At 37.2% G+C, this 22,901-nt stretch overlaps 2 protein-coding genes and 1 pseudogene across 2 annotated transcripts; 2 read left to right on the top strand and 1 right to left on the bottom strand.

Moving 5' to 3' along the window:
• The first annotated feature begins 5,718 nt into the window (after positions 1–5,718).
• On the top strand, positions 5,719–6,528 carry LOC132169266 (germin-like protein subfamily 1 member 7). Its single transcript, XM_059580330.1, has 3 exons — positions 5,719–5,845; positions 5,991–6,072; positions 6,117–6,528. The coding sequence occupies exons 1-3, from the start codon at positions 5,719–5,721 to the stop codon at positions 6,526–6,528; spliced, it is 621 nt and encodes a 206-aa protein (XP_059436313.1).
• An 822-nt stretch (positions 6,529–7,350) lies between these two features.
• LOC132169257 (adenylosuccinate synthetase 2, chloroplastic-like) lies at positions 7,351–8,237 on the top strand (annotated as a pseudogene).
• A 2,492-nt stretch (positions 8,238–10,729) lies between these two features.
• Positions 10,730–11,564, bottom strand: LOC132169250 (germin-like protein subfamily 1 member 7). The gene is made up of 2 exons (XM_059580314.1): positions 11,432–11,564; positions 10,730–11,280 (listed from the first exon to the last, which is right to left on the bottom strand). Exons 1-2 carry the CDS (start codon positions 11,562–11,564, stop codon positions 10,730–10,732), a joined length of 684 nt encoding a protein of 227 aa, XP_059436297.1.
• Positions 11,565–22,901: the final 11,337 nt, after the last annotated feature.

Here is a 22,901-nt window from a genome sequence, read left to right as displayed (position 1 = left end):
GAAGAAGGAAGAATATGTGCAAGAGATGGGATAGGAGTAGTGAAATTGTTAATGAGAAGAGCTCCATTTATAGGAGAAAATCAAATACTATTCTACCTTCAATTTACAATTACACCCTCATTTTACTATTCTACCTACCCACTTAGTATACATACATTTGACTATTCTACATTCTTATTTAAAATTCTACCCTCCTTATACCTACCATTGACTATTCTACCTTCTTATTCAAAATTTCACCTTCCTTATACCTACCATTGACTATTCTATCTTCTTATTCAAAATTCTACCCTCCTTATACCTACCATTGACTATTCTACCTTTACTATTCTATCTACCTATACAATTCTTCCTACCATTTACTATCATATTATTTCACCAATTACCATTCTTTAATTACCACTCTCTGTAGCACCATAAATTTTTCAAGAATTAAAATCCTTGGCTACAATGGATATTAAAATAATATCATTATCGAAATAATTTATTTAAATAACTTTGAAAATTCTGGGGCACTACACCTCTAGTTGGGACTGCCAAGTAACATTGTAAGATGCTTATGAGACAAAAATATAGTTCATAAAATTACTTTGTATTAATTATTGGTTTTATTTTTGTGTTCTTTTTATGTTTTTTTAACGAGTTGAATTACGATTCTAAGTGTTCCACATGGTTTAAGTACAAATTTCGTTGTGTATATAAACTCTCGAGTATTCTTAGGTTACAAACGGATTTTAAAAAACAAGTCACGCCCAAAATTTGTGTCACATTGTTTTTGCGTGCTAGGTGCATGTAACAAGAAGTGAAAGTGAGGGTTGGGTTGGGTCAGGTTGCCTTGAGCGATCGATTCTTGAATTTTGTATTATATATGGGTTGAGCCGGGCCGAAAGTGGTTGCTTCGGCTATGATTTAAGATCCAATATGTGGTCTTTCTCACTGAGCCTGTTATGAAAAGGTCTTGCATCCGGCCCGAGTCGCATCGTCTTAATTCCTAAGCATGTTTCTCAATGCATTGAAGAAGAAGAAACTCTCCCTCTCTCGCATTGAATAATAATAAAAAATTAAAAAATTAGTCTGTGTAGTTTACTTCATTTACAATTAATTTCATGTGGTATCAAAATGAGTTTAGAGGTCTTTGAAGTAGGGATGGGCAAATTAGCCGCCTACCAACGACGACCAAACTGAAATTAATGTCAATCGACTTTTGTGGTTTGAAAATCAGTATGAATTTTTTATATCGGCGTCGGTTCAGTTCGGTTAATTGGTATAAAATTATTTTTATCGATTAGCCGAACCGCATCGAACCGACATCGGTATAAAAAATCCATAGTGGGCCTTTGTTAAACCTTGTAACCAATTTGTGAATATTTAAAACCATGAGAGCAGAAAGAACTGTTCACAGAAAATGTATGTTAGGAAAGTGTTACACTCATTAAAGATCTTTATTATCGTTAAAGCTCCAGGCCTGTACATGTTATTTGGGCCCCCAAGATTGATTTTAACCCAAAAAAACAAGTTCAATAAGTTACTTTAGGCTTGTTAGCCAAAAAAATAATTTTGGGCCTCCAAAACAACCAATTTTTGACCCATTTAAAATATCATTGGCCTAATTAAAAAGGCCCATGGTTAACCGATTAACCGATCAAAATTAACTAATTACTAAAATTAACTGAAATTTTTGAAATACTTTCTGATCAAAATGCTTTCAGTGAATTAACCAACAATTCGGTTAACCGACCAACAATGACTTTCTGAACCGAACTGATACCCACCCCTACTTTGAGGTATACCATTAAAAAATTTAATTGTTAAAATCAAAATTTGTTAATTGACTTAATAAATTCCAACAGTGTGACACATTAGAGTCGATAAAATTGTCACTCGAGTGCCTTCGACATGGAGAGAATGAGGATTCACTACAATTAGGGTGCGTTTGGGATTGCGATTTTGTAGACAAAAAATGTGATTTTAAACAAAATCGTAAAAAATTGATCATTTGGGATTGCATTTAAAAAAAACTGTGATAGGAAAACTCATATTTTAAAGCCTAAACTGCAATTTTGCCAAATACTTAACTAGGTTTTTTAAAATTAAGTTATCAAGTTGCACATTTTCAAATCCATTGTTTTAAATCGTAAACCAAAACAAACCCTTAAAGCTATTTTAAATTTTGCTGAGAGCAAATTATGGGCTTACTTGTTTCGAATTGTTGAAGATGTTGAACCCACATGTTTGAGACATTTGGTTCCATAATCACTCCCAAATTTTTTAAGAAGCCCCAAAATTTGTTAGAAAAAAAAAAAAAAAAAAAAATTCTTAAGGCCACCCATTGTTTGTGGGTTATTTCTTACGTAATTTTTGTCTGCATCCATGTGATTCAGAATATAATTAGGACAGATCGATTTGGTGGCCGGCTTATCCCCACAAGAATTGAAAGACTTGAATTTGAAAAATGGTAATCATACTGTTGAATGGGTCTACTGTGTTTAATTTACAACATTAATAAACATGAAAGGCTACTCATATTCTCTTCTACCAACACCTTAAATGTCTTCTACGTTGTATGCTGGAAGATGTTTCTGGCACAAGAGTCAAGTTGCCGCTCATAGTAGATTAAGTAAAGTGAATATACTGCTCATAGTACAATATGTTTTTGGGTGAAAAATATTTATATTGTTTCATAAGAAATTTACATTTGGTAGGCTCAATTGAAAAGCCTATGTTTTGGCAAATGGTGTAATACCGTTTATTGAAAGTATGTTTGGACCTCTTAAAGGCGAAATTGGATTTGAACGGGAGAGGAGTCGGTTCCTTAATTTTTAAGAGTCAAATTGTCAAAAAAAGAAAAAAAAAAAAGAAAAGAAAGTAAAAACACGATATTGCCTTTAAAAATTAAGCAATCAGTTCATCTCCAGTTCATTTGAATCGAAGATTTGTCGATTCCCTTAAAGGCCCACTTACCGATGGACACATAAGGGAAAAGACCATAAAACCCGTAAATTCCTCAGTTATGGTCTTACCTATATAAACTTAGCTTGTTAAGGGAGGACCTGCGGGAGCTCCCCCCCCCCTAAGGGAAGTGATTCATCATGAGAATATACTAGCTACCTTCCATATTGGGATCTTAACCTCTAATGCTTGCCATACCAAATCAATTTGCGTTAACAATAATAGTCCGTCCCCAAGAAGTGGCTCAATTGGTTGAGATCATGCTTAATAAAATAGAGAACACTAGTTTGAATTCCCTTTACCTCTCTTGTGCGGATATGTCAATAAATAAATAAATAAAACAATAACAGTCCTATGCATTTAATGGTACCTTCATGCATAGTGCTTTCTGCTAGTACCTTGAGTGAATTACCCATGTCGGTTTTTGTCTTTGCTACTATTTTCGGTTGGACTAACTGTGTGTGGTCAACTATATATATCAACTTGAAATAAAAGGTAAATTTTTTAAAAGAGTAATCGTACATACTACACCATTATCTCATTATATTGACATGACACTATCAATTCACTTTTAGATTATCAATTGTTAAAAAAAAAAAAAAAAAAAATTTAATAATGAATTGACAATGTCATATCAACATAGTGAGATAATTGTGAGATAAGAATAATGGGATAAGAATACATTACGTAGCACTAGCTTGACTTCACCTACGCCCATAAAGTATAGTACATAAATATTGCCAATCTCATCTAGGGGTGCAAAGGCGGGCGGTTAAAAACCGCCCGCTAACCGCTAACCGTTATAACCGTCAACCGCCTAACCGTCTAACCGCATTAACCGCTAACCGCCTAACCGCTATAACCGCCTAGCGGTTAGCGGTTAGCGGTTATTGGGTCTACTAACCGTAACCGCTAACCGCTAACCGCCTTTTTATATAATATATTTTTATAATTATAATTATAAAAATATTTATACATATAACATAATCACTTGATCATTAAATCACAATTTTTTTAAAAAAATAATTAAATCACAATTTGAGTATTAATATATTATCACTATAATTTATATGATTATATCATATGAGATTGATCATTAAATCATTTAATTATATAATAACAAATTATATATATATATATATATATATATAATATGACATAACTATAAGTATACCAATTCATACTAATACAACAATTAAATATCTAGAGACTTATTTCCAATGTATGTTATAAACTTATAAGTCTATATATGTTATAAGTCTATATAAGTCTACATATGTATATGAATAATATAAATGTATAATATCAATACTTAATCATATGATTCAATGACAATTCAAATACTTTATTCAAGACTTCAAGTGAATTATATTATTAATGTACAATGATGATATGATTCGTATAATATCAAATTAAATAATTGACATTGGATTAAACAATGACCAATGTGTTACTTATAAACACAATTTAAGTATTAATGTATTATCATTATAATTTTAGTAATTTATATATTATCACTATAATTGATATGATTATATCACATGATGACTTGATCATTAAATCATATGATTATATAACAATAAATAATACATATATAATATGACATAACTCATAAGTCATAAGTCTACAAGTTAATCATATGATTCATGTACAATGATAATCACAATTGATTCAATTAAATTAAACAATATATTATCTACAATTTAATTAAAGCATTATTAGATACTTTAGGAATTTAGGATTTAGGAGTTTGAACATTACCATTTACCATTAGATATTAAGTTCAATTCAAAGAAAAAAAATTATAAGTAAATATGATAAGAATTTAAATAATTAACCGGTTATGATTTAATATTTAAGGAAATTTTTTTAAAGTACAAGTAAATGTAAATTTTGGGTCAAATATTTTTGATTTTTCAATATAGGCTCTTTTTATAGCAATTGGGCCCAAGAAGATATTAAAAATACAAGAAAAAAAAAATGAGGGTAAAAAAAAGCCCAAAAAAATAAGTCCAAAAAGCCCAAAAAAAAAGCCCAATTTTAAAAAAGCGGTTAGCGGGCGGTTATCTATTTCGCTAACCGCTAACCGTTAACCGCTAGGCAGTTAGCGGTTGCGGTTAGTAAAATCTACTAACCGCTAAGGCGGTTACGGTTAGCGGTTATTGCTACTAACCGCTAACCGTAACCGCCTTTGCACCCCTAATCTCATCCACGTCATCAAGCAAAACATGTTTCATGATTTGTTGGGATTCCTTATTCTTGAGTCAAGAGAGTGCAAACAAAACACAAAATAGGGAAGTAGATGATCCGTCAGCTGGCATTACGGTGGAAGTTAGAGAGTGGGGTGTGGTCTATGGCTTCTTCTTCATGCCAAAATAGGAGTAGACAACAATATGCCAAAATGCCTTAGAATGGTACATACTTGTTACCTAAGAAATCATTTGATATCTACTTCAGCCATGTCCGTTCCAAATATTCTATCACTTTAATTAAGGTTGTTGTGGATGGGAGAAAGCAACATGCCAACATTCGAACTGCAATACTCCATTAATTGAAGTAGTCGAATTTGGCTGCATTTCTATTATCTGCAAATTGTAAGTGCTTAAAATAACGGCCGGTTCACCCACTCAATTAAATATTCCATTAACCGTACACTTTGAATGCTTACCAAGTCATTCACTCCCGGCTATAAATAGACATGTTCCCATACAACATCTCTCAGTACTCCTCACAAAACCAAGAATTCACAGAATACAGAAGCTGAGAAGGATGAAAGGGTTTCCTAATTACCTTGTAGCTTTGGCACTCATGGCTTTGGCTTGCTCCATTGCCTCAGCCTATGACCCTGCTCCTCTGCAAGACTTTTGTGTTGCAGTTAACTCTTCCACTCAAGCTGGTATCTACACCTCCTTCTTCTTCTTCTTGATTTTTTTTTCTTCTTCTCATTCTTGGGATCTACATATCAATGTAATTATGCTAGGAGGGATTCCTTAAATATGTAAGGGCGTCTTGTGATACTAACAAACTTTTTTTGTGTGCAGTATTTGTGAATGGAAAGTTCTGCAAGGACCCGAAGCTTGTCATTGCCAATGATTTTTTGTTTCGGGGGCTAAACGTTCCGAGAAGCACTACAAATAAACTAGTTTGAATGTCACTCTTTTGAATGTGGACAGAATACTTGGACTCAACACACTAGGGATATCCTTAGCTCGCTTAGACTTTGCATCATACGGCGTAAATCCGCCCCACACTCACCCTCATGCCACCGAGATTCTAGTAGTTGTAGAGGGTACTCTGTACGTTGGTTTTGTCACATCCAACCCAAAGAACCGCCTCTTTACCAAAGTTCTAAACGCAGGAGATGTCTTTGTCTTTCCAATTGGTCTCATTCACTTCCAATTTAATGTAAGAAAGACTAATGCTGTTGCTTTTGCTGGCCTCGGCAGCCAGAATCCAGGTCTCATCACTATAGCAAAAGCTGTCTTTGGATCCAACCCACTTATCAATCTAGATGTTCTCAGTAAGGCCTTCCAAGTGGACAAGGATGTTATTAAATATCTTGAGAAACAGTTCGGTTAGACAACTATATGTAATAGCACAATGAACCGTTAGATGGTTTGGATTGAGTTTGTTTGCCATGTTTCCCTTGTCGTAATGTAATTGCAATTCATAATTATAATGAAATAAAATGGTTGCTTATGTCCTCTCCTTTTTTTTTTTTCTTCTCTCTCTCTCTCTCTCTCTCTCTTTTTCTAGCTATTATATATGATTACAATTCTTTCCCAGGATGTTTTGTCGAAAATATTTTTGAAATTTGATTATGATGAAATATTATAAGTTTTTTTCAACGATGGTATGCAATTTGTTCTAATTAATTTGTTCTAATGTGCAACGTCTAATCCTTTTGCCGTTGCAATTCTAGCTAATCGTACACAATAGGCTCAAAGATCCTAGGTTATGGAAGGCACACGAGTCCGAACACTATGTTGAATGTGCGTCGTGTGAAATGTAGAGCATCGCCATGCATGGATAAGATGATCTATCTCCGAACCTTGTGGTTAAGACCTTTTTGGGAAAAAGTCTTCCATCTTGAGAAATACGATTCTTAGATATGATGGACTAAATTTGTTATTAGTTGTAAATTTCTCAATATGATTTATTTGTTTTCCTTACTTGATTTTGACATTAAAAGGACAATTGTCAACACTTTAATTTATTATTATTATTATTATTTTTCTAATAAAAAAAGGTTGGAGGGAGAGACCAATAATAACTATTCTCGCTGGGTGTGGCCATAGTAGTACCAACCTGCGGAGGACTGCTTAGGAGGGACCTAGACAGCAAAAACTGCAGGTACATCCTAACGACCAGCCGAACCATAGCTTAACTACCTGCTCTACCATGGCATCAATAGAAACCAAGGTAGTTTGTATTAATCAAGCATGAGGATTCTCGATCTCCATTGCGAAGATTCAAACCCACACTCTATTATTTACCTAACCACTAAAAAATTTACTTGGGCCATTGAACCATCACCCTTGATGGTTCAACACTTTAATTAGATTTTTACTTGTCGCAATGATCAGCTATACTCTTGAGGCCTGTCACGGGCCCACGGAGGACCTTCTTGAGGGGCGAGCGCTGGCTCATTTCCCCTCGTCGGCTGAACTTGGTAGTTTGCTCCTCCGTGGCGGTGAGCGTGGCCGAGTTGACAACCAGCACCCAGGGACGGCAAAGTCGGATCGCCTCGCTGAGTCAGGTCTCGTGTTGGTGGTTCCTGATCAGCCAATATGTCTTTTAATTGCAATATCTTTTTTCCTGAAAGCAGGGTGGGGCTAATGCTGGACATACTATCTACAATGCAGAGGGAAAGAAGTTTAACATTCACCTGGTTCCCTCAGCCAATGGAGTTGTGGTGCATCTTCAAGGGCTATTTCAAGAAATTAATAGCCTGGAATCGAATGGGGTTCCCTGCAAGGGAAGGATACTGGTGTCTGATCGTGCTCACTTGTTGTTTGACTCCCATCAAGTAGTGGATGGGCTTAGAGAGGCTGAGCTTTCCAAATCTTTCATGGCATGTCACTGCCTAAGAGAGGAATTAATTGGACCATAAGGCACATGGATACTTTTCCTCAAAAGCTTCATCTTTTATTGTCAGATACAGATTCAAGTTCCTAGGTTTTAATTATGGCACTGAAATGCTTAGGGAACAAGTCGAAACACACAAGAGATATGCTGAGAGGTTGGAGCCCTTCATTATTGCTGATACTGTACATGTCATGTGTTAAAATCATGCATCAAGAACAGTAGCGTTGGAATAGTGTTGCCAGATCAATGGATTTTCATCGTTGAATCTCTCACCAAGCTTGATGTGTGGTCGGAATATCTCCCTGAAATTCAGTTGGGGGTTTCTTATAAACATGTTGACGGTACACCAATTAAATCATTCGCTGCAGATCTTCGTCTTCTTTAGCAATTAATTGAAGGCAAGTTCCCCACCCCCAACGCCCCTTTTTGAATTTTATATTTGGGGATATGTTTAATTTTGTTTTTTTTGGTAATTATGTATTTTCTCTATCAACTACAACGCATTGTCACATTACTCCCATAAACTGACAACTCTACTGCCCGACCCCATCAAACTACCATTTTGTGCCCAAAATCCCCATTCCGTCAGTCAAAAGCGTTAACTTAGACGGTCAAAGTGACAATTCGTTGTAGTTCATGGGGGCAAAGTGACAATGCATTATAGTTTAAGGGGGACAAATTAAGTGACAATGCGTTGTAGTTCATGGGGGTAAAGTGATGGGTTGATTGTTTGAGTTAGTGCATTTGACTGACAGAAGAGGGGTTTTGGGCACAAAATGGTAGTTTGTTGAGGTCGGGCAGTAGGGTTGTCAATTCATGGGGGCAAAGTGAAAATACATTGTAGTTGATGGAGGAAAAAAGTAATGAACTTTTTTTTTAAAAAAAAAAATGAAAGGGGAAAAAGATGTAAAAAGGGAGGATCTTTCTCACTCTTAATCCGTAAATAAGTGAGAGTAGGAGAACCTAAGGAAATGCTACCAAACATTAGGTGGGTAGCGGCCCATTTAGCTACACTAGTGTGTGCACAGAAATTGGCTCATTTAGACACTTTCAAAGCATTCCAGCTTTGAAAGGAAGAAATTATACAATAGCGACAAACTACCAAGAAGAAAAGAGATGAAGCTGATTCATTGCAAGAATCACCAGAAGTGTGGGAATATGTTTATTTATTGACAAATTGTTAACCTTACACCATCAGACACCCTCTCCTCCTCAAGAGTCTAAAAGCATTAATGTTTAGGACAAAGAAAAGGGTGGAGCTTCATATGTGACTTCTCAAATTGTTGAAACTGATATTTGATTGCCTGACTTGTATAAAATGATTTATGTCCTTTTTTTTTTTTTTTTTTTTTTTGACATGTCCGCACAAAAGGGAGGAAGAGAATTCGAATTAGTAATCACCGCTTCATGAGACGTGGTCCCCAGCAGATTAAGCTATCTAAAACGATTTATGTCATCTTTATTTATTGCTTTAGAATTTTTGGGAGCTTCTTGATTTATGTGTTCTCACGAGTGTAGGTGGGCCTGGTCGATCGTCACTTAATTGATTGGTGTAACCATCCATCACATTGGTGTTGGGCCTGGTTGTCATGCCCTCATGCTAAAAAGAAAAAAAAAAAGAAAAAGAAAAAGAAGAAGAACACTCATGTACGCTCATTTTACCTTAACAATACTAAAATTCCATCTTCACATACACCAACTGACTTGAGCGTTGGAGTGATCCGACTGAATCCAGTCCCGACAAACTCTTCTAACCTCTTCTCTTTATTTTATTTTATTTTTCTTTCGCATATACATCTTTTGTTGTAAACAAAATACACCAGCAACATTAAATTGCACGAATTTATTTCCACCAAATACCGACATACATTTCAAATCCGGAGAAACCATAAGTAGAAGAGAAAAAAAACAAAAACAAGTAGATAAGAATATACAAAATGCCTTTGAGAATGGTAGTATCTGGGAAAGCTTTTTCTAGCATCGCAAAACAAGATAATCTTAATGAGATAAGATAACATCATTTGACTTGGAGCACATGTACAATATTCTCTTGGAATTAATGCATAGAAGCAATCCTGGTCGGCTGGGCCCTTACTACCTTATCTTGCAGCTTAATATTTTACATGGCAGAGAATTTACTGGTCAACTATACATAGGTGAGGTGCTTCAGCCATTTCAATTTTCAATAAACTATCACTTTTAAGGTTGTCGTTGAGAGGTTTTATTTTTAGAGAGTTTTTTAAAAGGTTTTTTCTTCGTAATCAAATATCTGTGTCTCATTGACTTACAACTTTTATATATATATTTAGTGAATTGTTGCGTGCTTAATATTTTTAACTTTCATATATTGTTGGTGAACACTTATTCAAACTCCTTTGTGGACGTAAATTAGAGTCTATTAAGTTTTTCACTAACGATAAATTTCAAATTGTGGTCAAGAAAAATCACTTGAACCCAAAAATTCAATACACCCAATCTTTGTGCCCACCAATGAGATCAAATATCTCGCCATCAACAAAGATGACTAATCTAGTTTGATTTCCATGCTTAGAAAAAAAAAAAAAACAAAGAACATAAAGAAAGTTTACTTAGGAAACCATCTCATTATAATTACCACCACTAAGTTAAAACAAGCAAAACAAGTTTTTATTGATTCATCGAGGCTCTTAATTAGCCTCTTACATATATTACTCTAAATGTTTTCTGACGAAAACTGTTTCTGAAGATAGTTAACCACATTCTTGTCCAATTGGAAGGCTTTAGCAAGAACATCAGGATTGATAAGAGGATTAGATCCAAATATTGTGTTCGCTATGGTAATGCGCCCTGGATTTTGGCTGCCGAGACTGGAAAAGGCAAGAGCATTGGTACTTCCTGCATTGAACTGAAAGTGAATGAGACCAATTGGGAACACGAAGACGTCTCCCGCATTTAAAACCTTGGTGAAGAGGCGGTTATCCGGATTGGATGTGACAAAGCCAACATACAGGGTACCCTTTAAGACAACAAAAAGCTCAGTTGCATGAGGGTGAATGTGGGGAGGATTTAGGCCATATGGTGCAAAGTCGATGCGAGCCAAGGATACACCTAATGTGTTGAGGCCTGGTATTTTGTCCGCGTTGACTAGAGTGACATTCGATCCAAGTGCATCTGACGTGTTTCTAGGAATGTTTAGCCCCGAGAGAAAGAAATCGTTGGCTGTAACAAGCTTTGGGTCCTTGCAAAACTTTCCATTCGTAAATACTGCATAAAGAAAGAATTTTAACCATCAGAAATGGACATTTTTCATGACAATTAACATGGGTTGATAACATGTGATGCAGAAATGAAAAGGGGCCATCAAAACGTAGTAGTAATAACAATTGAAATAAGAATAAGAATAAGAGGTAAGTACCAGCAGAAGGGGAATTTTCAGTTGCAACACAAAAGTCTTGCAGAGGAGCAGGGTCATAGGCAGAGGCAATTAGGGAGCATCCCAAATACAACAAGGCAACCGTTACGAGGAAATTAGTAACACCTTTCATCATGATGTTTCAGCTTTCTCTTGCGTTTTTAGTATTCTGTGTATTCTTTCTTGGGTGAGAGGAAAAGAATATTGTTGCATGGGAACACGAGTATTTATGGAGCGAATTCACCGAACCAGTCCATGCTTTTACTTACACGGAGAAGATCTTATCTAGATAAGACTTGGTATGTCTTCACGGTTTTGAAGTTTTCATTTAATTAATGCATGGGTGAACCGTTCTTTAGCCACGCGGGCTATAGCTCGAACGGGAACGGGTATACTAAGGCTGCACCCAGATTTGACCACTTCAATTAATTAATTGAGTATAAAATTCTAATGTTACTTTGTCCATTTCGCAATTAAACTTTGCATTAATGCTTAGATATTAGGATATTTTGTTCTTTATGAGTTAGGATATTTTGTTCTTTAAGAGTACGTCTGATTTTGTTGTTTAAGTCTAAAAGTGGGCCATGTGCGGTGTATACTACGGGCATTTAGGGTTTTCAGTCTAAGCTTGTCGATCTTATTATTGGTTCTAAAACTGCATGCTGACTTTTGTTTTTCTCGAGTATTTTTATTTTATAATATTCTATTTTCCTTTTTCTCATTTTATTTTTCTTCTCTTGTGGGTTTTTGATGCAGCCTGACTATGTGGAAGTGAGTAAAACAATACAAGAAGAAGGATAAATAATTCTTAGATCGTGAGTCTATCAAGGATCTGAAATTCTTCTTAAAATAATAGAGTCTATCTAGAGTTTTAAGGAAAATATGAAGAAAATTCCTTTGAGTAATTCTTATTGAAAGAAAACTGATCAAATAACATAAACTGTCTTTTCAAGAGGCTATAATTATATATTTATAGCCCCGAAACCTCTAGTACTAATAAAGAACGGAATTAGGGCTCCTACAACCCTAATCCTAATAAAACAAGTAAACTAAGTCGGTTTAAAACAAATAACAACAGAAAAATAACATAGAAGGCCCTGAGTGCGCTCGATCGCAGGTAGAGTGCTATCGATTGCACTACCAGGGACTTGTGCGCTCGATCTTGCGATCGATTGTAGGTTCGGTCGCAGTTCCAAGGACTTCTGCGCTCAATCATGCGCTCGATCGCCGAAACATGGAGTATTGGTCGCAGTTCCAAGAACTTCATCCTCCAAAACAGGGAAACTACGCTCGATCACAGTCAAGGTGCGATTGATCGCATTTTCAGAGGCTACTTTTTTTGCTGTGCGAGTCTGGGATCGTATCACCATCTTCTGGGGCGTCTTCACACATTTATCCATTCGGATCTTCCTCATATATTCCTAGGCATTGTAGTCTACATCAATTTTGAAAGAGAAACGTGTAGGGGTGGTGGTGATTTGTTCATCTAGATTAGGCCATAAGAATTAATGTACATAACATGTGTTAATAAACACGCACTACCAAAAAAGAGGGGTTTAATGACGTTTGGGATTGTTACATTTGGCAAAAAGTCACTAAAATGTGTCTTTTTTACTGTTAAAATGACATTATTCACACGTTAGAAGGTGTTATCTAAATAGTGTTAAAACAACATTAACAAATTTTTGAAAATTTGGCGCTTGAAATTGCCCTTATAAGCTAGACATATCCTAATATTGGAGATTAAAATAAAAAACATTGATCGAGAAAAATTAATATAAAAAAAGAAAAAAGAAAAAAAGAGTGTTGGCAACCACCCCCTAGGGTGAGGGGTGGCCAGCGAGCCACCTAAGAGGTGGCCGCGCGCCACCCCCATCCCCATGGGCTGGGGGTGGAGGCGAGCCACCCTCAGTCACCTAGCCACCACTCTATTTTTTTGATTTAGTTTTTTTCAAAAAAAAATAATAATAATAATAATTTTTAATGTCGCTTGCCCTGTTCAAACGACATTAAAAGGTGATGTGCGACTGTTCAAACGTCACCTTTCAAAAGAGGTCGTTTGAACAGTGCAAGTCACCTTTATTTATTGTTTAAACGTCACCTTCTAAAGAGTTTTTTTTTTTTTAGCACAATTTAGTGTCGTTTGTATAGTAAACGCCACTATTCTTGATTTCAGACCATATGTTTATGGTCTTTTACCAACTGTTGCTATTCAACAGTCACTAATTGAATAGCGGCTTTTTTTTGGGCATAAAGAGTCATTATTCACATGTCACTAAATTGTTCTTTTTTTTTTAAGAGTAAAACAAATTGCCCTTTGTCCTCTACTACTTCAAACGTTATGTGACTAATGTCCTCACCAAATTTTAATATACTGACCACATGCTGTTCACTAAAAAAATGAAAACTGTAAGGAAGAAAAAAGGTTAGAGGGGTTCGCCGGGGTTAAATTCGGAGAAATCACTCCATTGCTTAAGTCAATTGCTGTGTATGGAGAGGGAACTTTAGCAGAGTCGATCTTGTTAATGCAAAATAGGCGTACCTGCGTGAATATCCTGTCTTTCTTTATATAGGCCATCATCTTTGCCCTTCCTTTTTAAGATTTTAGGAATTCTTGCCAATAAATTGTTATTGACATTGAGATTCACTCCCTAAATATGTTTGTAAGGGGGCACAAGGCATGGGTAGGCAGTTAGCTGAGCTAGTAGAGAAGAATCAATTGTTGGTGTTGCATGTTAGCAAGGGTGCACTCTCGGATGCTTGATTGTTATTTGAGATGTGGTTAGGCAGGCCTTTTAGCTAGGTTCTTCGATAGGTGGCCATTGGGACTGGGAGCCTGTTGGTAACCGGGCTCTCCAGTAATATCTCAATTTCTTTTAGCGACTCAGTCGATAGTCGTTCTTGGGAATTTTGACAATAGGACCGTAGGTAACCGAGCCCTCCAATAGTCCCTTAATTCTCTTGAGTGATTAGGTTAATACTGGTTCGTGAGAATTTTGTCTATAGCTAGGTTTGTTGGTAACACAGCCTTAAGTAGTTCTCAGATTCCCTTAAACTATTGGGTTGATAATTAATCATGAAAATAATTATCTAGTAAAGGGTTGGCGTGACTTTGATCAGTCTACTGGAAGTCGTGATGGTTTAAGCCTTGGTATGGTTAGGTATCTAATATGTCGTTCATAGATTGCCATGAATAACACATTACTAAGAATGCTTAGGAAAAAAGACAAAATTACTAACCATATTGTTAGCAATTGTTAGTGTGTTTGTTAACGCATGTTATGTTACTTATGTACATTAATTCTTATGGCCTAATCTAGATGAACAAACCAACACCACCCCTGGCCTTCACGTTTCTCCTTCAAAACCCACAAGAAAAGAAAAACAAAATGAGAAAAGGAAAATAGAATATTCTAAAATTAAAAGGACTCAAGAAAAACAGAAGTCAGCATGTAATTTTAGAACGAATGATAAGAGAAGCTTAGACGGTGAAAAACCTAAAATGCCTGTTGTATGCACCGCACATGGCCCACCTATAGCTTAGGCTCCTACTAATTTTAAACTTAAACAACAAAATCACAACTCTTAAAGAACAAATTGTCCTAACTCATCAACTCTAATCTTCTCAAATTATTTATTTTTCATCCTGCGTCACAACCACATGTGGGCTTTGGCCAAAGCAACATTAGAATTTTATACTCAATTAATTAGTGGAAGTGGTCAAATCTGGGTGCAGCCTTAGTATATCCAATTGAGCTATAGCCTGCATGGCTAAAGAACGGTTCACCATGCATTAATTAAATGAAAGCTTCGAAGTTATGCTTGGTGCAGGCATGGAAGGCAGGATTGGCAGTCAAATAGGTGGCGCCAATGTTATCACACCATAGAGTAGGTGGAGCGGGAAGAGAAATGCGGAGATCACGAAGGAGAGATTGAAGCCAGATAAGTTCAGCTGTAGTGATGGCAAGGGTACGGTATTCAGATTGTGCTAGAGCGGGCGACAGTTCGCTGTTTACAAGAGTACCAAGAGATGAGGTTGGGGCTAAGAAAAATGCAAAATCCCCTGGTTGATTTTCTGTCATTTGGACAACCGGCCCAATCAGCGTCAGAGAAGGCTTGGAGGTGGAGAGATGGAGAGCGGCGAAGGAGTAAACCATAGGAGATGGTAGACTTGAGGTAGCGCAAGATACGTTTGATAGCTTGAAGATGGAGGGAGGTGGGCCAGTGCATAAATTGGGAGACCTTGTTGACGGTGAAGGAGATGTCAGGGCGAGTGAGAGAGAGATACTGAGGGCCTCCGACAAGACTGCGATAAGAGGATGGGTCACTAAGTGGATCACCAGAGAAGAGGGAAAGCGAGTGAGCGGTGGACATTGGAGTCTTGACCGGCTTAGCATCAGACATGTTGCTTTTGTGGAGGAGATCAAGGATGTAACGTTGTTGGAAGAGAATGAGTCTTTCGGATGTAGGGATAGCTTCCATGCTGAGAAAGAAATGAAGAGGACCTAAGTCCTTGATTGCAAATTCTACTTGGAGAGACTGGAGAAGAGTTGTTGTCCCGTGAGGGAGTGAGCTGGTAATGAGGATATCATCCATGTAGATAAGGACATAAGTGATGTGTTGAGGTGTGTGGTGAATGAACAAAGAAGAGTCGGAGTGAGAACTGACAAAACCAAGCTCAAGAAGACGGTCACTGAGGCGAGAGTACCAAACACGAGGGGCTTGTTTTATGCCATACAAGGCCTTGTGTAACTTGCAGATCTGGTTGGGAAACTGGGGATGGAGAAAACCGGAAGGCTGAGCCATGTAGACATCTTCGGAGAGCCAACCATGTAAAAAGGCATTCTGAACATCAATCTGGCGAACCGGCCATCCAGAAGAGATGGCAAGGGACAAGACAGGGCGAATTGTAGTAGGTTTGACGATTGGACTGTAAGTGTCACCGAAGTCAACTCCAGGCTGTTGATGAAATCCTTTAGCAACAAGACAAGCTTTTTAGCGGTCGATGGTGCCATCAGCTTTTTGTTTGAGATGAAAAACCCATTTACAGCCGACTATGTTCATGTCGGAGGTAGCTGGGACAAGGGTCCAAGTGCCATTGTTGAGGAGTGCATCAAATTCAGTGTTCATAGCAGCACATCAGGCAGGATGTTGGGCAGCTGTTCAGTACGATGTGGGTTCAACTTCTTCGGAGCATGCAGCAGTGAGAAGAGCCTTGGGAAGTGGATAACGGATGAGCCCTTCGGAGAGTGCCTTGGGCTTGAAGATGTTATTTCTGGAGCGAGTTTGCATGGCATGTCGAGGAGGAGGTGGATCCTCATTGGTAGGGACCGTGAGCCTGTGGAGAAGAAAAAGAAATAGTGTTAGTTGGCGAAGATGCTAAATATTGAGTGGAGGAAGATGGCTCAATCGGTTGAGCATTGGGGATTTCCGTGGGAGAAAGCACCGCGTTGGGAGTAGGGGGTGTGGGGAGGGGTTTAATACTAGGGGATAAAGAAGTGTTTGTTGGGGTGGGGGCGGTGAGGAGGCAGGAGAGAGATGGGAGAAGGGAAATGAGGATTCATCAAAGAGAACATGCCAAGAGATATAGATGCGTTTAAATGGAAGATGGAGACATTGATAGCCACGATGAGATGGACTGTAGCTGAGAAAAACACATTTGGTGGATCAAAAATCTAGTTTGTGCCTATTGTAAGGTTGTAAGTGAGGCCAACAAGCACATCCAAAAACGTGTAAGAAGGTATAGTTAGGTCGTAAGTTGAAAAGTTTTTGGAATGGTGATTCGTGGTTGAGGACGGGGGTGGGGAGTTGGTTAATGAGGTAACAGGCCGTTTGGAAAGCCTCGGCCCAATAATGAAGAGGAGCGGAAGAATGGGCTAGGAGAGTGAGGCCCATTTCAACGATGTGGTGGTATTTGCCACAGATCCATTTTGTTCATGAGTGTGGGGGCACGTGATGCAATGATGGCTACCGTGGGTGGTAAAGAAGTGGCGTAACTTTTGATATTCACCACCACCATTGATTTGAATGGATTTTATTTTATGGTCAAAAAGGCGTTCAACGTATGCCTAAAACTTGGGAAAAATGGTGAAAACATCAGATTTGCAATGAATTGGATAAAACCATGTAAATTTACTAAAATGATCAACGAAAATAACATTAGCGTGCACCATTATTAGATAAAATAGGGGAGGAACCCCAAACATCAGAGAAAATTAATTCAAGGGGATCACTGGATTGATGGTAGGATAAAGAAAATGGAAGTTGATGACTCTTATCACGCCGACAGGCAGAGCAAACCGATAGCTTTTTATTGGACTAAATAGGAAGATTAAAATGAGACATGACATGACAAAGTATACGATCCGCAGGATGACTCAGACGCGCGTGCCAATCCATAAAAGAGACACGTTCACTTGAGAAGGCTCTTGGAGGTGCAGCTGATGAAGAAGGAAACCAGTGGTACAATCCATTTTTACTTAGACCGCGGTGGAGGATTCTTTTGGACTTGCGATCCTTGACAAAAATATAAGAAGGGTGAAATTCCAGAAAAACATTCTTATCATAAGTAAACTTTTGAACAGATAATAAATTTTTCGTAATTTGAGGAACATGCAAAACATTGCGTAAAATAAAATTAGAGGGAAAGAGTTTAGAAGTGCCAATATTTTTTATGGCGAGGCGGGTACCATTGCCCACTTGAATTTGATCAGGGCCATCATACGACTCCGAATGAAGGTTCAACTGTTCAAGTTATTGAGATCGGAGGTTATGTGGTGAGTGGCATTGGTGTCAAGATACCAATTGATATCCGGAGAGTAGGATCAGGAGGCAGCATAAGCCGTAAGGCTTGGACCAGCAGATTGGTAGGCTTGGTCTAACCAATGATAGCATGCTAGAGCCATATGGCCCATTTTACCACAAACTTGACATGTGGGCCGTGAATCCATTGTGGGGTTATTTTTGGGTGAGCCTAAAAGCCCACTGGAATTGCTGGAGCCAGATGTAGAGAATAGGAAATTTTGACCACACCCTCGTGATCGAAAATTCTTGTTGGAGTGGGAGAAGCCACGATGACCACCACGGCCACAGTGGAGATGGGTGTTGCAGGTAGCTACATTGGCAGTAGGAAAGAGAGTCAGATTGATTATGATGTTCAAGCTGTGCTTCATGAGCAAGCAAATGACCAAGCAGATCGTCCATGGTGAGGGGTTCAACTCGAGTGGTTACAGAGGTCGCCAGAGGGTCGTATTCTGGGGCCCACACTCGCAAGAAGATAGGTGGTGAATTCGTAGTTGTTGAGGGGTTTGCCGGTGGCAGCTAGTGTGGCAGCGGTATGCTTGAGACGATGGAAGTAATCAACAATGGAAGAACTGCCCATTTTTGCAGTGGCCAGTTGATAGTGAAGAGTCATGGTGCTAGCTCTGGAGGCGGATGTGAATGTCTGTTCAACAGCATTCCAAAGCTCTTGGGCTGTGCGGCAACCAAGGGCTTGCGGCAGCAACTCATTGGAGATGGTGGACATGAGCATACTCAGGATTAATTGGTCTTGGTGAAACCATTGAATGGTTTCTGGATCGGTGGAGATGGTGATGGAACCAATAGGGGAGGTGGAAGTGTATGGGTGAGGGGGTGTTTTGGTGCCATCAATAAACCTATAGAGGTCGTGGCCTTGGAGGAATGGCTCAAGGAGACCATGCCAGACCAAGAAGTTGGTCATAGTGAGCTTTGGGACAGATTGGGTAAAGTGAGAAAGTGATGCCTCAGGGATATTTTGAGGTGGGGCAGGTGGGTTGTTGATAGGGGGGGTTACAGGGGTGACAGGGATGTTGGTAGTGGCATTTTTGGTGTTGTTTGTGTTTGAGGTTGAAGAAGCTATTTGAGGGTGCGGTTAGGGTGTTTGATAAAAGGATTCAAAGAGGCAACAAAGCTAAGGACGACGTGAGTCGTTTTCTTACTGATTTGATACCATAAAGAATTGAGAATAAGGTTAAACTTGCTACTTGTGTATGTTATTCATTCATAGGGTATTTATACAAGTGGTTTGAATATACAAAATGGAAAATAATAATACATATTTAAATGTAGTTGATTTGTTCCCTTATTGAGAGTAATAGCCGTTGGGTAGATGTGCTAGCCATTTCGTGTGATTGAGTTTCCTTGTGGAGTTTGTTGCCTTGTTGAGTGGGTAGCCGTTACTGGAGTTTCCTTGTGTGGATTATGTTGGAAATAATTTTGGATGGTGCATAAATTCTCATTGATATAAAATAATTACAATATAAAAATTAACAATAAAATAAATAAAATACAAGAGATGAAAAGTAAAGTATGAAAAGATTTCACAATGCTATAGAATCACACATGAGCGTTGTACTTAAAAGTTGATTCGTGCCTCCCGGAGTGAATAACTCGGTGCGATCAGATCCTTTGACACGCAACCTCTTAAGATTAGACTATAGCATCTACCTTCGTTAAGGACGCACTTCCAAGAACGAAGACTAATAGAACAACCCAAATCTTTTCTTCTAGAACAACAAATTCACAATTGAAAACATAGAAGTAATATATATATCAAGTGCTCCTTTTTTGTATTTTTTTTTCTCACATTGCCAAGAAAAATTGGCTTAATATATATACATATATATATATCTCAAGTGCTCCTTTTTGTATTTTTTTTTTCTCACATTGCCAAGAAAAATTGGCTTAATATATATAAAGGAAGCTCACGTTTTTTGTTCCTAACCAAAGTCTTGAAAGACTTTATGACCAAACGGTCAAAATGATTGAAGAAAATCGTAAAACCTTGTTAATGAACAAAGCCATAAAATCTTGTAAATGGTCAAAACTGTTGAAGAAATAAAAACCCATGGAATTGTTAATGACCAACGGTCATAAACAATAAAACTGAAAATCAATAGATTTGATGACATAGTAAAAAAAAACGTATGAAAAAATAAATGGCCTTTGTCACAAAATTATTTCTAAAAAACCATTAGTATTAAGCAAATAATAAAAGAGCTTAAAAGAAAGAAAAGAAAACAATTGTTTGTAACACATATATATTACAACAATCCCCCACATGTTACAAACAATAGAATAAAGGAGATTGAAAGTATGCATCGATGTGGTACCTGAAGGTTTTAACCGCACCTAGGATAAATAAATAAGAACTTAATGAATTGTGGTAGAGTTTAACTCTTTTAACCAAATTCACAAGTTAATCAAACTTATCACCCACATAACTTTCTCCCAAAAAAAAAATCAAATCAAATCAAATAAAGAAAATTGGGTTGTTCTATAGCGGGTTGGCGCCTTATACAGGCCATGCGCATCTGGGTTTCATGAGTGTTCTAGAGACTTGCCAAAGTCTCATAGGATGCGGCACCACTTCACACTCACATAGGAGGCGTCCATCAAGAATGTGTGTAGAGAACATCCCATCCTAATAAGTAGGGACTATGGACACATTAAGAGTTTTAAACTCATCCTTACTCACTCTGCATCTTTTGTTACTACACCATAAAATGGCTTTCATGAGTGCTCTAGAGACATACCCAAGTCTCATGGGAGATAGCAACTCCACACTCATATAGGTAGTTGTTGTGCAAATTTATTTAACTCGCAAGTGCACGAATCAATTGTAGTTAATGGATTGCAAGTGCGAGATCGAACCCATAGGGAATTGTATTCTTGAAAGCAATTTTAAATCTAAATTAATTAAACCCTAGTCTAGTTCCAAATTTTTGAGAGATTTTTTTGTTTGAATGAAAATGCAAAAGCATGAGCAATTTAAAGTGATTGAAATCTTATGACGAAGCACTAAGGTTTCGGAATCCGCACTCACAAATTCATAACAACATAATTTCATGATCTATAATATTCCCCAAAGTTCTCACATATAAATCTTAAGTTTGTTTTACTATTGCTTTAAAGAATTAATCAAAAGATCCCATATATCCATTCATAACCCAAATCACAAAAGAAATCCGATATTCAATCAAATCATTAACTATATCCGTAAATCACAAGAAAATATCCAATCTTTATCAAAACATCAATTGTATCCAGAAAATAAATCATAGGGGAAATCCAATTTTTAACAAAGAAAACCAAGCAATCAATTGTATTGAATAATCTTAAATCATCAAGTGTATCCTTGAATCACAAAAGATATCCAAGAGTTATTCAATCCAATTGATTAGAAGTAAAACAATAGAGCAATTAAACCATTAAATTGGGAAATATTACATACACGAAACAAAGTTGTTAATCATAAGTGAGGCTTCATCTTCAACCTTAGTTGAAGGTTTAGCCTCTTATGTTATTGAAAGACAAAACAAAATTGATTGAATTCATAATGTAAAATCGAGTACTTCAAATAAGAATCACAAAGTAGAGATTCAAAAGTTAGGAAAACCTTAAACTCTCTTCTTTCTCCTCTGCAATCTTCAAATTCGTAGGCTCTCCAACTAATCTGATAATTCCCTATTTATAGACCTAAAACTTAGGGTTTTACAAGTTGAAATCGGATACAATTCGTCCAGGTTTGTACCATTTAATTGCAGGACGATTTTGGAATAGTAAACGTTCGAATTAGGAAAATCCTATTTCACAATGAATTGTAGTATTTTGGGCTAGCTTTCCAATACCGCTTGAATAACCTCAATCGGATATGTGAGCGAAAAGTTAGGGTCAAAATACTGAGACGTATTTAGAATCTGAATTTGAATCCATCCGAAATTCTATCCAATCTTATCTTTAATCCGATTTAACCATTTCTTGGATTTGGTTAAACTTAACCACATTATCTAGGTCTTCTCAAAGTATGTTTTCTTCCGAAAAGTAGTTTTTCTTCAATGACCTACAAAATACTAAAAATACAAAATTAACACAAAACATCAGATAATAACACAGCTAAAAGATTAACACAAGTAAATTATGGGGTTCAAATATGCAATATTTGGCACACATCAGTAGTATCCATCAAGAGTCTGTGTAGGGAACAACCCATCCCAACAGGTAGGGACTGATGTGGTATTTTTGTAACCAAAAATATCAATTATAAAATTACCACTCGCAATAGAACGAATCCTGTAGGATAGAGTTATATTGAGGGTGTCGAACCTCAAGGATTGCTAGGGTTTTATTATCAAAATTTGAAAGATTAAAATTAACTTAATTCGAAAGAGACTGATTTGTTTGTGTGATTTTAAAGTGCATGAAAATAAAGAGAGTAAATATATAAGAGAGAGAGAGAGAGAGAGAGTAGGGTATTGACTTCACCACGATCTGCACATCAATGGTTAACCATATTTAATTCTAGCAATTCATTCTATGCATGTTATAATTTAAACAAGAAAACACATGAAAATAATTTCATACAATCAATGGAATAGCATAACCCATCTTTGGTTGGCACGGATCGTCTACCTAAATTACACTAAACTAGGGCGTAGTACGATCCATCTTTCCT

The sequence above is a fragment of the Corylus avellana genome, chromosome ca1, assembly GCF_901000735.1.
Source record: "Corylus avellana chromosome ca1, CavTom2PMs-1.0".
NCBI classification, from domain to species: domain Eukaryota; kingdom Viridiplantae; phylum Streptophyta; class Magnoliopsida; order Fagales; family Betulaceae; genus Corylus; species Corylus avellana.
This window is presented reverse-complemented; position numbering and strand designations above follow the sequence as displayed.

Excerpts from the sequence above, each read along its gene's own strand:
- LOC132169266 (XM_059580330.1), top strand. The coding sequence starts at position 5,719 with ATGAAAGGGTTTCCTAATTACCTTGTAGCTTTGGCACTCATGGCTTTG. Across the intron at positions 5,846-5,990 it reads TAACTCTTCCACTCAAGCTG|TATTTGTGAATGGAAAGTTC; the intron begins GTATCTACACCT and ends TTTTGTGTGCAG. Across the intron at positions 6,073-6,116 it reads CGGGGGCTAAACGTTCCGAG|GGACAGAATACTTGGACTCA; the intron begins AAGCACTACAAA and ends TCTTTTGAATGT.
- LOC132169250 (XM_059580314.1), bottom strand. The coding sequence starts at position 11,564 with ATGATGAAAGGTGTTACTAATTTCCTCGTAACGGTTGCCTTGTTGTAT. Across the intron at positions 11,281-11,431 it reads TGAAAATTCCCCTTCTGCTG|TATTTACGAATGGAAAGTTT; the intron begins GTACTTACCTCT and ends TTCTTTATGCAG.